Source organism: Talpa occidentalis, unplaced genomic scaffold, assembly GCF_014898055.3.
Source record: "Talpa occidentalis isolate TD23 unplaced genomic scaffold, MPIMG_talOcc4v2.1 talOcc4.3, whole genome shotgun sequence".
NCBI classification, from domain to species: domain Eukaryota; kingdom Metazoa; phylum Chordata; class Mammalia; order Eulipotyphla; family Talpidae; genus Talpa; species Talpa occidentalis.
Window position 1 is genome coordinate 134,240,316 of NW_023603184.1, and position 18,479 is coordinate 134,258,794.

General features: G+C 35.8%; 1 protein-coding gene across 4 annotated transcripts in view; it reads right to left on the reverse strand.

Annotated features, from left to right (window-relative positions):
* The window catches only part of ABCA12 (ATP binding cassette subfamily A member 12), a 286,187-nt gene that overhangs the window by 45,650 nt on the left and 222,058 nt on the right, over positions 1–18,479 (reverse strand). For all 4 annotated transcript variants that reach the window (XM_054700067.1, XM_054700066.1, XM_054700068.1 and 1 more), the window contains 8 exons: positions 18,210–18,329; positions 16,014–16,104; positions 13,662–13,841; positions 12,775–13,090; positions 9,441–9,555; positions 2,220–2,549; positions 1,060–1,129; positions 841–975 (listed from right to left, as the gene is read on the reverse strand). In XM_054700067.1, the coding sequence (XP_054556042.1) occupies positions 841–975; positions 1,060–1,129; positions 2,220–2,549; positions 9,441–9,555; positions 12,775–13,090; positions 13,662–13,841; positions 16,014–16,104; positions 18,210–18,329 (1,357 nt within the window). The remainder of the gene's footprint in view (positions 1–840; positions 976–1,059; positions 1,130–2,219; positions 2,550–9,440; positions 9,556–12,774; positions 13,091–13,661; positions 13,842–16,013; positions 16,105–18,209; positions 18,330–18,479) is intronic.

Below are 18,479 nucleotides of genomic sequence, written 5' to 3' on the forward strand. Positions count from 1 at the left end.
CTGTAATAAAAATAATTATGAACTGATTATTAATATTAAGTATCAGAAGCTAAATAACTGCATATTGTATATTGTTCAGGAAGTATTTCCATTTTAGGGTGCTATATAAAATTAAAAGTAGTCTCAGTTTCCTCGTAAGGAAAAGATAACCTTTTATTCTTTTTTAAACAGCTTCATTGAGAAATAATTATACATTATAAGATTTAAATATTGTTAGCTAGATGATTTTTTCATAAACATATAAATTTGTACAACCATCACTGTAATCCAGGTATTAGAACATTTCTATAATTCCAAAAGTTTCCTCATGCCTTTTTGCTGATCATCCCTGCTCCTCCCATGTCCCAGGCAACCACTGATCTGCTTTCTGTCTCTACATATTTTTCTTTCATTGAAATTTTATATAAATAGATTAATACTCCATTATTCATTAACAGTATTCGAAAAACATACAAATACAAATAAACCTTAATGGAAAAACTCCTGAGCATGTTAGAAGTGACAACCACTTAAGAGCTAAGATAGGATACCCCACTAGTATTTTCCCCATTAGAATCTGGATAATTCTACTAAGAATTGGGAGGTGGTATTCTGCCTCATAATATTTCATACTCCTATCTTAGAAAGATTGGATTCTATGCTTCTTCATTCACTCCTTCCTTTGAGAAGGAATTCAGCAATGCATTAACTCATCTTGCAAAATTTTGAATAGTTTTGGGATTCAAGTATTTCCTAGTTGAAGATTAAATATGACAAATAAAATATTATGAAATACATATTAGCTGATTTATAATGACAAAAACCATCAAAAGCTTGTATCTGTAGGAAGAAAGTTCATACCTGGGAAAACATTCCTGACATACCAAGCGATAAGGAAATAAATGAAAGAGTCAGCCAGGATTAGACAGCACAGCCAGCCAAATGAGGTGGTATCATCCAGAACTGGGGAACTGTACATATTTTCCCACTGAAGACCTAAGATGAAAACACATATATTTATTCTTTGTAGAACATATTGCAGTTGTGAAAAGTAAAACAATCTTAAAGAAAGTGACCTACCCACGCCTTGTTCCTCATATCGTGCAATATACTGACTTGCATAACTGAATGCTGTTGGAGATAGCAAACTCTGTGAAGAAAGCAAACAGCATTAATAGTTGTAGATTTCCCACATATCACCAAAAAAATCTTCACATATTTAAAACTTTGGAGACATATAGATAAATTAGACACTAGCTCTGTTTATACAGATGTTCCTTATAATAGTGCTACAACTCTGAAAGAAGAGAAGAGGGAATAGCAGAAGACAAAAACAGAAAAGTTATAACTGGAAAAGATTTGTCAAAATCCAAAGTATATATCTCAACATCAAATGTTGCACAGCAATTTATAAAATAGGTAATTCCAAGGTAATGCTCTGTTAAGGCTAAAATAAAAGGAAATTTTAGGAGCCAGAAGATGTTTCTGCTTCATAAACTAATTTCAAGTAATAGAAGTATTATAAAGGAAAATATACTAAAATATTAATTAGTTGAACTTATAAAACAACAAATTAAAATTTTTATTAAAAAAGCCAACATTGTTTTCATGTTAGATGAAAGTTATTTATCACTTTCTGTATTATGAACAGCAGTTTTATTATGATTATTCATCAATGATGAGATTTGCTGCAGCTTTCTAAATTTTAAAGTCAGTAATCTTAATGTTTTCATTAAAATTCTTAATTTAGTACTTTTGAATTGAAAAAGCAGAAAGGAATTCAAATGTGATTATATGTTGCCAGTACATTTGTCTTTATATCTGTACATTATAGTGTATGTCATTAACACCATGAGACTTCTTCATACATGAAAATCATCTCAGTAGTGGAGGCGCTCCAACATTTACAGAATCGGACTAGTAAGAAGTCAGATTTCTGGCAATCTTTAAAATGTGATATATTCTATTTTAACTGTTCTTACTTCAGGAACTATTTTTTAACACCATCAAATATTATTGCTTTAGAAACTGGGGGAAGGTGTCTTGCTTACAGTCTTATGATTGGTTGATATACAATGATATTAAAAAACCATCATTAGGACAGTTCAGCTGATGTTGCTATCACTGAATTTAGGAATTTATGTAAATTTACTTTCAGTTTAAGAGTCTCAATAATAATAATACTAAAAAGGATCTAATGTTCTCATACACTGGCTATTGAGTTGGGACAGCTGACTCACCATGAATACTTTTATTACATAACTCAGTTCATCCTCAACTGTAACCAAGACAATAAATGGGAAAAAGGCAATGATGTAGATGAGACTTCCGATGAGAGCTGCAATGTTGGTGTTGTTGAAGAAGACACTGATAAGATAACTCATGGCAATGACTGAGAAGCTGTAGTCCGAGAAATACAGGAACAAAATGAACCCATTTGTTTTAGGAAGAATGTTGCCAAACTTGAGTATAATGATGAGGATGATAATGGTAACTAGTAAAAATCCAACACTCTCTATGAGCCAGGCAAAAAAGTGACTGCAGGAATTCACCCCCATCATCTTCATGTACTGTAAAAAGGAAAAAAAATGTCAGTTGCTTCTTCAATGGATATGCTTTCAAATAACAATTACTCCTGATCCATGACAAAATTTCCATGAGACTCTCCCCAAAGGAGGAGCAAGGCATCTTAAAGATTTGGTAAGTCAGGTACTTGTCCATGCTTGCTTTATGAAATGAGTAATTCTATTAAAACCAGACTGCATGCTCCCAGAGTGACCCACTATGACAAAGGTTTGGGAGAGAAAGGCTCTTTTTCCCCCTTTTTTTTAGAATTCCATTTTATAATTTGAATCTAACTGATATCTCCAGATTAACTAGTTTGGAATAGATCATCAAAATGTATTTTCCCTCCAGAATCTTACAAAGTAAAATTGACAATTGTACAGGAAGGAATATTTCAAGCTGGTTAAAGAAAAAACAACAAAAAACAAAAAAACCCCAACAACTAAAAACAGAAAAACACAGTCTATTTCAAATTCAATGTAGGGACTGAGATAATAAAACTCCATTTTTCTTTTAAACTAAACATTAATGAACAACATGATCAGCATCTACATTCCTGAGAGAAACAGAGCAGACCAAATTCTTAAGAATTTAAAGCATGGAAACTTTAAAGGGAGACTCTCTGTCTTTTGCCATAGTTTCTTTATCCTTGAAATTACTGGCAGGCTAGGTCAGTTTTGCTGTCTTTGTTTCTGAAAAGACATTCATACACCCAAAATGAACTCATTTATTTGAGATAATCTATACCTCTCAACAATTGCTATTCTTTAATAACTCAGTGATATCCCTAGAGGTCAAGGCATTCCACCAAGGCAGACAAAAAACAGACAAGCAGGATAGCTTATGTGCTAATGCAAAAGGATTTTTAAAGACTGAATGCCCCCTTGACCTAGGGTCTCTTGAATTTGGTAACATTCTACATTTTGGGGGGACCTAGATATCCTGTTATCTACTTTTCACAATTCCTTTCTAATGTTAAGCTTGCCAAGATAATATTCCATTAAAAAAAAAAAAGAAATGCTTCATTGAAGAGCTTTATAATCCAGTATTCCTTATAAAATCAAGGATTTTCAATGTGTCTGCCATCTTATCAAAATTATCTAAAAAAAAAATAGAGAATGCACTGGATCTTTTGCTCTACAAGCAAGGCAGTGAATTTTACTTTCTGCTTTTGTAATTTATCACATTTTGATAACGCTGCTGCTCCTGTGTTACCATGGAAACAGCTACCTGACTGCCAACAGTCTAAGCTGTGGGCCTTAAGCTAATCACCGCTGAGAAAAAGCCTGTGACTTTTTTTCTTAACTTTGCCCTCTTTCTATCCTCTTCTCTCCTTCCATGCCCTGTCACCCTTTGCAGTAAAGGCTCAATCTATATTTCCATAGGAGTGGAAGTGTTGGTCAGAGTAAGAAACTCAGCATGTAGTGAAGACTCACTATGGAAGCTTTCCTCCATTTGCTATGTATCATTCATTGAAAATAAAATTACATTTTGATGTGAAAAGAGACCTCCAAGATCTTATTTTAGCAATTCCTTCCCTGCAGCCCAACCCATTTGAGAAAATTACTGTCACATTTGAATGACTGCCTTTCATAGACACTCACCTATTCAAATATGATCAGGAGATGTTAGCTCTTTATTCCCCTTCTCTAGTATTTGTATATTGAGGATGATTTCTGGGTTTGTGTTTGTTTAAATATAATTAGATGGGGAGATATGGAATCTCTTTGCTGATGTGCACCACCAAATTTCATGTGACCAACAAGAAAAGCATTTTCCCAATATTGATGTAGGTCATTGAGAGACAATGACAACATGCTTCACAAGGTTGATGTAACATATTTAGGGCACTATCAAGGGGATAAAATAGAGTTGACTTCATGTGTTTAAACATGTTTCCTTCCCTGACAATTGATAACTACAACCCCCCCCCCATAAAATGGAGAACGAGAATTCTCCATTCACAGCTTTGTTAAAAGATAACTTGGAAATCTTAAAGACCTGGACAAAAGGTGTTTATCAAGGTAATTTTGAACTTTTAAAACTCAAGATCATATTCTTATTTCCAACAACTGGTAAAAAAGTTGGAGACTGATCATTGCCTTTTATCAAAACTGATCAGGTTGGATGCTTCCAAAAATATTCATTACTTAATATTCTAGCATGAAAAGTCAGTGTTAAACTTCAGGATTTTATGCTAGGAAGAGAACAGCTGCTATTCATAAAGAGAAAGAGCAATGAGAGCATGTTAGTCATGTATAAATTATCCAGATGCACTGCCAACTTTGTTATAATAAACAAGACCAAACTTGTTGATGGAACATGGCCCACAGAGAATGGCTTGCTATGCTTTCTTGGATGTCGTTAGTTCCTCTTCAAAGTGACAGATGTCAGGTGCCAACTTTGTAATCAGAGTCACTTGTTTCAAACCTCCTAAACCTGCTAGAGCAATTCATCAATACGTGATAACCTGTTGCTTAAGGAAAACCCCTCTGCAAAATGGTCTTCCTAGTTTATGGTGGAAAAAATAATGAAAATAAAAGAGATTCTGTATGATTTTGGTTAAATATGTTGTCACTCTCAAGAGAAGCTTATGCACAGGGATTGGCATTAATGCTATCAGAAAAAAATCATATTCCTATATTTACTTGACAGTGATGTCTTCAATCAATTCAACAAGTGTCAAGCACTAATTCATATGGAACAATAACATTTCTACCTCAGTTTTTAAAATTCTCCCACAGTAGGTATTTATATTAGCTTAGTGATCATTACTTGAAATGTTCCAATTCCCTCGAGTGGGATGAATATGTTTGTCAAGAATACATACAAATCTGTCTAAAGCGAAGTACTACTAAAGGACTAAATATCTTTGCATAATTTTTGTAACATCTCTGCAGTTCACAGATATTTCATGCTATCTGTCTGAACTGAGAAAGAACTCTATATTTTGTCTCCAACTAAATACAAGCCCTGAAATCCCCATATATGACTTACATTAGATCAAACAGATGAATGTAAGCCACAGACCAAGAAAATGTGAAGTCACCCTTCTCTGTTCAATGAAATCAACTTTTGTATAGATTTAATATTTTAGTTTTTAAAAACAAGGAATGCAGAACAAATCCCAACTGAAATGCACTTTGACATAGTTTTTTAAACTTAATTCATAAATAAATATAGAACATTCATATTTGTGCTAATTTATTTACCATGTTACAGGAATTCACTGTGGTCATACCATAACAAGGCCAAGGACTAATGAGAACAATTACATAAAGATAAAAGTATATATATATATATATATATATATATATATACATATTCCTCTTTTTTTGCCTTTTTGTTTTAATTGGAATAAGGAAGTAGCAAATGGGCAGCTTTTGACCTTACTGAATATTGAGATGATGATGTTAAAAAGAGATTATCCACCATAAATGTACTAAAGTCCTTAAGCATCTGTGTTAACTAAAATAAGATCACAAGAGGTGAGGTAGCAATGATGTGAAAACACTTGAGTTCTAGACACTTGAGTTCTAGATGTAGATCTATCATTAACTTGTTCCACAGTTTTCAGCAAGTCACTTCTCCCCCTTTAGGCTCAGTTTTTTCATCATTAAAATGGAGGAGGTTATAAATGTGCTCCTTTTTATGCTAAATATCTGGAGTCTTCCTTCTTGCCCTAAGCTCTCATCATCCTGGAAATGTTCCTCCGGAATTTCATTGGTACTGCATATTCCATCCCTCTTAAAACAGTGTCCCACAGTATATTTATACAGTAGAATACTATTCAGCAATAAAAAAGAACACACTAACCAGAAAACTAATGACACTGATGAATCTGTAAATCATTATGCTGAATAAAGGCCATATGAAAGTATTCTTATGGTATGACCGTAGGCATGAAATTCTAAAATAGGCAAGAATGATCTATGATGAAGTAAAAACATCAGAACAATGCTTGTCAGTGGGAGAATGGGCAGGGATGGGCTGGGCTGGGCATGAGGAAACTCTCTGGGATGATGGTAATATTCTAGGTCTTCAAAGTCATTTGCATTACAGAGTTGTATATATTTGACAAAATAAATCAAAGATAAACTAACAAAAAATTAGGTTAGAATTGTGGGCAGTGGAGTGTGATTTAGCAAGAGGCACTGATGTTCTTCCACACCTGCTTTCATCATTCATTTCACAAACAGACTGTGTTCTTTTGAATTTAGGTGACTGTTAATTTTGAGATGTGCCATTATTTTGTAGGCTACCAAGATAAAAAATCACTATCAAAAAAACTTATGATACCTTATTAGGTGTCTACCAACTTCAAAGTCTTCAAAATGTGAAGAAAAATATCATCTTAGAATTTATAACAGATGGATAATTGAACACCTCCTCTGTCCTAGCAGTGAGAAAGTACATTGTGGATGAAATCTAGATGATAAAACTCAGAATGCTTAAGAAATTGGACCCAAGTGTATATGAAAGGGAAGTTTTTCAAAGCCTGATGCTCTGATTCCAAGTTCAGTGATCTGCCACTATATGACTTTCACCCCAAGATCGGGTGTTTCTAAAAAGAAGACACAGAACTACCAAATAAAAACTGGCTCACCTAAAAAATATATCTGTCATGTCTTCAACTTAGAAAGGACTCTTAATTATGCTTTGATATTTCTTGGTGATACCCACAGAAGCAGTCTGAGAGTATCATTTTCAAATACAAATACAAATACAAATAATGCAGTGGGCATATACTTGTGTGCATGCTTATTCGGGGCAAAGAAGTAAGACAGAGGGACATATATAAATGTATACGTGTACATATACACACTGATAATTGATAATTACTGTGTATTTCTACCACAAGTAATATTTTTCATATTATATATATGTAGAAAAGAATTCCATTTCTATCAGTTTTCTGCTTCAAAGTTTTTCCTTTAATCTGTGAAGATTCAGTTCTGAGCTTTAGGAATTTAAGATAGGAGCTTACAACCAAAATCATGGTCCAGGGCCTGGATTCAAGTTTCTAAACTGGAATTAAGAAGGTGGTGCACACAGTCATGAACACAAAAGAGCTCAGACTAATTGACAAGACATTTGCCAAGTTATAACTTAAGCTTAAAGATACTGCTGTGAGAACCAGAATTCAGAGAAAAGGTAAGAAATGTAGGTTCAAATTTTGGATCAATCCTGGGAGTCTGACGCTGAACTATCAAAAATATGCTATCTATCATCAAAATATGATATCTATCAAAAAATCAGTGATTGGCACCTTATAATGGAGAAATAATCAATTGCCTGGAAGTACTGGCAAAGTCAGCCTGAAGAGGACAAGCAGACTAATAGGTTACTCTGACCTCATTATTTCAGATTATCAGTCAGGCATTGGAATAATTATTGTGTCTCAATTTTGAAATGTTTCAGCTTTCTTTTCACTTTATGAGTGAATATAAGAATGGATTCACTATGGGATGAGCAGGTAAAATAATTTCTATTCTAGTACAGTCCAAAAAAACCACATAATGCTTGTTAGTAAATTCTATAAAGAAATAAAATATTCTAGATTTGGGGATAAGGATGAAGAACATGTTCAAGAAGAGATCATGCTTTACCTCCTAGGTCCTGTCTTTAATCATTAACCTAAGAGTAGAATAACATGAAATTCTTAGTTTGTACAAAACATGACTCAGTGAAAGATAAAGAAGCAGCTAACAGAAGGAGTTAATGTATGTTGGGGAAATAATTTGCTTCTTGAGAGCTAAAATGAGCCATATATCTATATCCGAATCTCTATCTTTATTTTTTTTTTAAAGATTTATTTATTTATTTATACAAGCACTGGGTACAGTCAGAAGCTCAGGAGGGTGAGAGAATTCACCAGAGCCAGAGTAGGGAGCAGAGCAGGCAGAAGGACCGAAGTACACCGCTGAGGGGAGCAGCGGACGGCAGGAGAGGTCTGCGCGCCATGTGGGTCATGTGGGACCCTCCTCTGGTGGCCGGGGAGCAGCCGGGGATCGAACTGGCGCCGCAGAGGCCGCGGGCAGCTTCGCAACCCAGCGCTCAACCGCTGCACCACCGGGGAGGCCCCGAATCTCTATCTTTAATGTCTATATCATCATTTGAACTCATTCAGCTATCAGGCCAACAATCTTTTTACCTTAAAATTTATTACATAAATTTCTGCTATTAGATCAAAAGTTCTCTAGGTACCTTCTTAGGAAAAAAATTACTCATATAAACATAAATTGTACTTTTATGTTATTCAGAATTATTCAGGTTTTGATTGTGAGAGCACTTATAAGATCTGGCATACTGACATGAAGGAGTATTACTCAGCTATAAAAAATGATGAACTCTGCCATTTGTGACAACTTGGATGGAACTGGAGGGCATCATGCTATGTGAAGTAAGTCAGAAGGACAAAGATAATATCAGATTATAACACTCATATGTGGAATATGGAGAAATAAAAAAAGGAGCTGTTAGACTAAACAAAACCAAAACCTAGAAATATGACTAGCATTGAGGCTGCTAGAGGGAGAGAAAAGGTGGGAACAAAAGGGAAAGGGGACCCATTGGTCTATGACTGAAGGTTATCAATTACAGGTGCTTTGATGGTGGATGTACATCTGAGGATGTGTAAACCTAGTCCCCCTAAGTCATATATAGTGTTATAAACCAAAGTAACTGCAATAAAAAAGTCAATAAAAGTTAAAGGACTTCTATGTAACTTTTGAGAAAAAATATTGCCTTATCAGCTTTAGGTTTCATAAAATATTTTTCTATCTAATTCACAACATCTGGATTAGGTCTCTTGAGTTTGTCCAGGCATGATGAAAATCATAGTAATTATTATACAAGTCATATTTATTCATAATAAAATTAAATCCTTAACATACCTCATGAAGCCGGAGGTCTTTCTCATAAACAAGTTTTTTAACAAATGCAGCTATAAACACAACCCAGGCAACCATGAGCACAATTGGAAGAGAATAAGAGACACTGGTTAAGAAGCTGTAAAAGAACAAAAACAAAAATTCAATGACCAAGAGGAGAGTCATACTTGCAGAATGTAATATAAAAATGAAGACATTCCTTCTGACATTGATATTATACTTGTGTTTTAAAATTGAGACTAGTCATTTGTATTACTACTTTATCAATGAAATGAGAAGTTGCCTTAACAGTAGGCCCATACTTTTCTTGCTGTACTGCTACAAGAGTAAAAATCAGCTCTGGATTATTAGATAAAAATTGCCTTATTGTTTTAAAGTGTGTTTGTCCAGGGAAATAATTATTATATAGATATAATTGCAAGGTTCAAAACTGTCTGTCTAACCTAAATTCTTATCTACAAGGCAGATTTAAAATTAGCTGATCGCTGGTTTTATTTAGCTAAAAATTATATCTTCCCAAATTACTGTATTTATCTACTTTTTGGAAGCTCATAATTATTACTATACTCAATTTCCAAAAATGAAATAAAATAAAACTCAAAGCATTTGATTTAAAGTGCAGACAAAGGATTTAAATTCCTCAAATACTTGAGGCAATGATTCATAAACAACACAAATATCTTTTCAGGTGATCTGTTACTGAAAGGGTCATTGCAAAGACTTCATCAGACCCCAAATATATTCCTGTCTCCTGCCCATAATACCTGAAGTTCAAATGCATTGCTACTCAAAACTTATTAAAACATAGTTTTCTGGATCCTACCCAAAAGGGTTTGATTTTATTTCATCTGGAGTGGGGTGGGGAATTTGCATTTTGAACAATTTTCTAGGTAATGCTGATGCTGGTCTTGGGACTTCACTTTGAGAATCACAATTCTGAGCCTCCCTGGTGGCGCAGTGGTTGAGTGCTGGGTTGCGAAGCTGCCCGCAGCCTCTGCAGCACCGGTTTGATCCCCGGGTGAGGGTCCCACATGGCGCACAGACCTCTCCTATCGCGCCTGCTGCTCCCCTAAGCAGTGTACTTCGGTCCTTCTGCCTGTTCTGCTCCCCACTCTGGCTCTGGTGAATTCTCTCACCCTCCTCCCACACTTCTGACTGTACCCAGTGCTTGTATAAATAAATAAATCTTAAGAAAAAAAGAAGAGAATCATAATTCTGACATTAGCCACCTCCTATGGGGAAAGCAGTAGTCTTCAGTGAGAGAAACTCCAAAAGGCTTCATGCCTTCACTTGGAGAAAGGTCCCAAGACCATTCCCTTTTTAAACCATGAGACTAAAGAATTGCCTTCAAGTTCCCCATGAAAAATACAATATTAATGGAGTATGGCATCATCGTCATTCATTATTAGTTTAAAGTACAAAAGTATATCATCATCAGAAATGTGAGGGGCTCTTTGGTGGGAGAACGATGAGGGTTGGAACCATCAATTTTTTTTTCTTTTTTTTCTTTTTGGTTCTTGGGAAATTGTCCAGCCTGGAGTAAGCTTTTAAAGAATATTTTGTGAATGAATTTTGTTTCACTTCAGGTGCAACCTTGATATTTTTAGCTTTAGAATTAGGCAAAGGCTCTCACTCATTCATAACAAGTCCTCTCTAAGTTTTCTTTCAAGCACCAGTGTATCTTTGGTTTGGTGTCACATAAGGGAGAAAAATCTTACCTTTGAATTAAAGAACCAGTACAGTACCAGCTACATAACTTTAGAGAAGTTATTTAACCTTTCTGGATTTTAGTTTTTATATCTGGAAAGGATGGCTGATAATACCTGCTCTCACTTATCCTATGAGGTTGTTGGGTAGAACAAATCAGATAATATATATGAAAGCACTTGGCATGCAACAGAGAGTTTCTATGTGCAAGATATGATCACACTGCCATAAAGAAAACAGTGTTCAGTTACCTTCATTCTTAAAAGATACGTCCAGGTACCCCCCATCAACCAAAATTTATAAGGAAAAAAAGTGAGCAGGAAAATAGGTGAGAATTTTCACTTAATAGAATTCACAGGTCTAATCATTCAAGTGATTTCAGTTAAAACTGCATAGCCCTCACTGGTCTCTACAATACACAGCTAACCTGGACAACCTGCTGACAGAATCCTCACCTGACTCCTCGTATCACTGCTACACAAAGGGTTACATAACCTCAGCTAATCTATAGCCTTTTTTTTTTTTAAGATTTATTTATTTATTTATACAAGCACTGGGTACAGTTGGAAGCGCGGGAGGGTGAGAGAATTCACCAGAGCCAGAGCAGGGAGCAGAACAGGCAGAGGATTGAGGTACACTGCTGAGGGGAGCAGCGAGCATGCGGCAGGAGAGGTCTGCGCACCAGGTGGGACCCTCCCCGGCGGCTGGGGACCGAACTGGTGCTGCAGAGGCTGCGGGCAGCCTCACAGCCCAGCGCTCAACTGCTGCGCCACCAGGAAGGCCCTCATCTATAGCTCTTGAAGCAGCCAGAGGAGACAGAATACTGGTAGAAAAAAAAGGAAAAAAACCCAGAACCATCTGAATTGTATGTAAACTGCAATAACTGGGTCAAATAACAAGTGCCATTCCTTTAAAGTAGTACTCAGCCTCAAGCTTTTGTGTAGGAGGGTGAGCTTGAAAAACAGCCTTCTGATCCTATTTTTCACTGTGGTCAGGGTGAAGGAGCAGCTTACTACTGACCGATAGGTTTTCTTGAATATTCCAATTCAATTGAACACTCTTTGTTCATTTAGCAAAACCATTTTACATAAAGATTCCTAGCGAGAGGACTGATGGTACATAAAATAGCTTCATGTGATATAATATTTATCTTAGAATGTTATGAATGATGAATTTTATCAAAACTTTTCCTTAAAATTGACCATGCTTGCACAGAGTTATATTAGATTTGGGATTTGGAAGGGATTTCAAGATTGTCTTGTTTAACCACTCATTTGACTAGAGAAAGGTAAGACCATTTGAGAGTAGGTAACCTCAAAATCAGCAACAATGCACATGGGTCTGGAGTCCCATTCTCCTAAATCTGGGGCAAAGAGCCTTGGCAAGCCCTGGCTGTGAAAAATAGGAGCCACCTGGTAAGCACTTTACCATCATTTTGGCAACAGTGAGCAGCCAGAGTGGAGTCATGTCCTGTCATGCCTTGTATTGTGGGTCCTTTCCTGGGCCAAGCACATGGCCAAGGCTGGGTGAACATGATTCTGTTTCCTTGACCTCTGTGAATGAACAAAGAGAAACGAGCTCTCCAAAAAGTGAGTGGTTATTAAAAAGGGCTAGAAGTACACACACTTACTTGTCTTTCATGTAGCAGGGGTAAGGAATTGCTTGAACCTGGACGGCTATTTCCTGAGAATTCCTTCCAGTCTGCAATTCAATGATTGCTCTTTCAATACTATCCTGCAAGTAAATGAAAGCCCGGCCATAGATCTGGTTGTGTGATGGAGAATTGTGCGGTCCTGGGGCCCAAATCTTGGTTCTTATGCTCCTTGTGGTCTGTGCAGTCTTGAGACTCATGCGGATGGTATATTTTATAACAGGAGGAACATAGGCATTTTCAGTGCCATAGTCCCTGTGATGACTTCCGTTAGAAGGAAGCTTGAAAATAACACCTGAAAATAATGGCAACAATAGCAGATATGTCATCTTATGGTTGACATTATTCATTGTTTGGAGGGTATACTTAGGGGGCAGCCAAACAGGCAATTGAGTTAGTAATTTGACAGTGAGTTCAGGCTCCTAATTTACAGAAAAGATGGTTAATTGGAAATGACAACCTGAGAGATTTGGAGGACTTTGAGAATATAATAACAAACTAAGTGGCCAGATTAAATATATCACTCCAAGCCACTTACTGAAATTAAAAAAAAAAAAAAGAGCACACTTTAAAATGAATAATCTTGACTGATATGAGTATGGACTCAACTTCACCCCATAACTACATAATCCTTTTCAATCTTCATTTTAGGCATATAACAAAATCACACATATGTTGACAGCTCCTTGGACAACATGGTTGTGACTACATGAAAGGTTCTTATTTCTAGAGACATCAGAGGAGGCAGTGACCCTCCCCCACCTCAGATCACTTTACTGAATTCTGTCTGGTTGAAAGAGGTGAGGGAAGAATTTGGCCAATTTTAGTACAAAGAGAAACTCGAACTCCAGTAGAATAACACTTACTTCCAAAGAGTTCGTTACTTTTGTAGAGCCTTTGAGCTTCAGTCTCCATTTCATCTATGGTTTTTGCTGCCTGAATGCGGTCATATAATACACAGGAGGAAATATTTACTGTCAGGGAAGATAGTGTGTTGAGTTGATCGATGAGGTCAATGCTGTTCTCTAATTTCAGTCTTAGAATATCTAAAGGAGCAAAAGAAAACAGATCGAAGGATATAAGGTTGAATCATACTGATGCTTTTGGTACTAATGCAACAAAATACTGGTTTGTGGGTAAGTATTAAATATTTAACTTATATTAGATTACAAATAATAAGTTAAAGAATTAACTCTATATGTATCTAGTACCATACACCTAGGAAAATTGTGCAGTTATGCTAATATTTATTGAGAATGCTGAGCTAGTTACAGATACAACAAACCCAAGTTCAAAAAGCAATATCAGCCATTTGAAAGTATTTTCTGCTACAATTTAATTAGCCAATGAATACAGGTGAATGGATTTAAAAAAAAATCTAGCTACATATATTTAGAAAGAAAAATACTAATCAGAGATGAAAGTTTTGAATAAACAGAAAAATCTTACTTTGTTCAGGGAATGTGAGCATAAGAATTTAAACAATGGAGAAGCTGTGGGGAGTGTGTAGAAGAAATAAACTACAGCATTCAATAAGGTATGCTACGTGATCATTTCTTAGGAGCCTGTGAGAATCTGCCACAGTTACAACTTTCTAATATTGTTTGATCCAAAGCCTTATGTGAGTTCTCTCTATTGATAATCTGTTTTAATCTAGACAAAATGATCAAGATTTTATTTCAGGTAGTTACTCTGGAAGAGAGAGAATCTAATTGCTCTTCAATTTCATGAGTCCTTATGAGGAAATCAACTGAGACAAAGGGTAAATATAAAAATGTAAGTTAATAAATCATTGGCCAATTAAGTTTTCACTAACTTGATCATCACAAATACCCAGAAGGTGTGGATATCATAAATCGCTCCTCATAAAAGTCAAATATGTCTCTTTCATCATCCATGTAAGACTAAATTTCTCATAGAGGGCACCTTTTTTTTAACAGCATTTCTCCTTAGAATTCAAAGTGAAATGCTTTGCTTGATATAGATTTGGTGGGGGGTAAGGGAGGGTAAAATTGTGGTTGAATAATGTTCTTCAACAGCCCTTGAAAATCAATGTAATACCAAAGGATTCTTTAGAAATGCTGATAGAATCAGAAAACTAGCAGGGTCAGTATCCAGTGATTGGAACTATATTACCTTTTAGGTTCCAAGTTACATATACAATTATGCAAACATCAAATATCACTGCTGTATTCATTTTAACTTTATTTTAAATTCTAAAACTTACCTCCTATATTTGAAGTAAGGAATGAGAAAATTTATACAAGAACTCTATAGTGTATCTCTGATATTTTGATCAAAATGGTTTCTTAACTAAAGTGTACTTTTAGAGAAAAAATTCACTAATATCTTTCTTTAATCTAACTGGGTTGACTATCATAAAGCATATATGATTATGTAAAATACAAATGGGAGCATAATTCCTCCCACTGGTTTACAACCTAAGTCACTTGTGTCCCAGTAGTAGTACTGGGGAGGAACAGGGACATTTGTTCTTCTGCTGGCATATTCTGATGCTCTCAATCCCTTCCTCATACTTTTGGTTGCATAGCAACAGTGAATCAGACCCAGGCTGAATTAGATGTCTTGCGTCCCTTAGGTTGGAGGTGGGGATGTGGCAGAGGGAAATTTATAAGTTCAGACAGCTTGCTTTGATCTTCTTTGGCTTGCTCCTTTTAAATGACTGTGCGAAGAGGATCCAACCTTGAATACTGATTGAGGTTTATTTTCTTTTGAGTCTGTGCACTGCCTTTGTTTTGCTTTCACTAACTCTACAACCTCTTTCAGTTACATTCTGGGTAGTCAGAGTGATATTGAAGCCAATAAAGATAAAATGTTAAATGTAATCTGAAATAAACCATTTTGTTTTCCTTTTTTGTCCTTAAAGACTTCTTTTTCTTCATTACCAAAATAAAAAGGATCCTCTTACTTATAGCAACCTACCATGATCACAAGAAAATCTAACCACGTGAAGTATATTGCCTTACAATTATTGAAAGTAACCAAAGATACTGGTATCCAAATAATCATTACTACTTAAAATTGTACAGCTAAATGAAAAGAAAATGGATGAATAGCAAAGATGGATCCAAGATTTTACTTCTCTTAGAAAAACAAGCTAAAATCAAATACAGAAGAGGAGAAGTACTCATATAGGACAATGTTTTTCATATGTTTTGACGTGATAGTGAATAAAAGTTCTATGAATTTGGACTCACCGAGTTCATCTATCTGTTTCAATAGTTCAACTGCATCAAGTCCCACAGAGAATTTTATAAAAACTTGCACAAAGGGGTTCCGCAGAGTATTCTACAAATAATAATAGGGAATAGGTTTCAATATAAGAATATATATTTGATCAGTATCTCTCTAGTAACACCCACATTAAAATAAGTAAGGAACACTGGGACTCATCAATGTACCATCTTGCAAAGGTACACATACACATACCTTTGAGTAACAAAGGTATGTGACTGGAAATGACTTGAAAGGCTGGGCTTTTGTTTGGACACAAGCTAAAGTGGCCAGATATGAACACAATAATCAACATTAAGAAATTATGGAGGGACCTTCCTGATGGTGCAGGGGTTAAGTCTCAGCACTATCAAGCTATCAGTAGCCAAAGTGGCATGAGTTCGATCACTGGCCACGTTGCTAACCCACATGGAGCAGCAGACCTCTCCTGTCTTGCCTGCTGCACCCCTCAGCAGTGTAGATATACCTCTTCTGCTCCCCACTCAGTCTCTGGTGACTCTTCTCACCCCCTGAACCTCTGGCCTACACCTCAGTTCTCGTATGCAAAAATAAATAAAATTAATCTTTAAATAAAATTATGGCATCCCTTTCCCCATAACTATTATGTCATTTCTTTTTAAATTTGTTTTTACATAATTGTTTATTTATTTATTTATTTTTTATTTTTTGTGGGACCCTCATCAGTGGCCAGGGATCGAACTGGCGCTGCAGAGGCTGTGGGCAGTCTCGCAACCCAGCACTCAACCGCTGAGCCACCAGGGGAGGCCCACACCATTGTTTATTTTTAAACAATGTTTGTGTCCCCCCTCAGATGTAGTCCCCACAAAATTTCCTTCACCAATGTACCCATGTACCATCACCACAAACCCTTGTGCTTCCCTCTGATTCCTCTCCCTCCTCCTCCCCTGCAGGATGTCTGTATCATTTGTTTTTTAACACAAGCTATGGGCAATTTCAGGGGTCCATATTCACATTTTGTTCATCTGAAACAAACAACTTTTACATGGCATCTGACACCATAATCACCTCGTACCCTACTTCTACTTCTTCTGCGCTAAAAAGCCTTTTGTAGGCACTTAGCCTTTTCCAGCCTCAGGTTCCTTTTCTGCAAAGTGAGCGTGGTTGATTCTTGAGAATAGTCAATGTAAATTATATTCTGGCTTATACTTAATAAATGCAATTTTGAACATGGAAAAATAAGTTGATGATAAAACTTTACTCTGTATTCATGGAAAAACTGAATTAAAAATAATTTAAAATATAAAGGTTTTTACAGTTATCTTCCAAATTAGGAGACATCCACCACTGTAGAAGTACACCTGGGCAACACTCATTGAGATCCTATTATGTTCTGGGCATTGTCTGTGATAGTACAAATCTTTCATTCTATGTTTAACTTCTTGAACATAACTATAAAGATGGGCGTTATTTACCCATCAGTTTTTCATGGGCTTTTCTCAATTCTTTGAGTTGCAGTACATTCTCTTGAAGTTCCTATGTTGTCTTCATTCCCGACAGTTTTCTCCACTTGACAACTGGTCTAACTCTTAACTCTGATGTCACATTTCTAATTTCTTTAATCGTCAATAACTCTCTGTATAGAGCATTTCTCTACATTATTTACATTATCAGAAAATCCTGCATCTTTTGCAAACATTGCAAATTATACTCTTCAAGCAGCATGCATTGTATTTGAAGTGCTTTGTCAAATCCTTAACTTTGACTGTAATGTTTCATCTAAAGAACTCCCCAAAGTTAATATACTCCAGAATATCAGTATTTTATGAATTCTGGTTCTGCTAAAATAGGAAACATACTTTAAAGTGGAAATGTAAAGTTAGCGTTATTTTAAGTAGCTTTTTTAAAATAGCTTTTTATTTTTAGAAAACAGATTTACATCACCAGTTATGTCTCAAGATCAACTTGTAAGATGCCTCATCTCTGAACTGCCATCAAAGAAGATTGGGTACAAGAGGTGATCGTGATTATGAACATGAGCGACAGACCTGTTATCCTGTCTCAGGCCTACTGAAGAAAAGGCAGCTTTAATCTGTTGAATATGGATTCCAAGTTATTATCTCCTTGCTCATCTAATGAAGGTGATTAAAATCTCAAAGACTTGTAATTCCTGCTAGGTGAATGACAGAACAGCCTCCTACCTGGAGCATTGGAATAGTCTGGTTTAACAGGTAGAAGGAATTCATAAAAAGTGGCGACTTATCCATCCACTCTTGAGATTTTTCTCTTAATTCCGCCAGCTGCCTCAGAGTTGCATTAGACTTAAAAGACAAAGAAACAAATAAATATCTGGCTCATTAGTATTTGTCCTATATTCCAAAAAGATATCATAGGGTTGTTTTGTTATGTCATTTTATGAAATGTTTCTAAAATGTAGAGTTAGTAAAAAATATTCAGAAATGTCTCACATG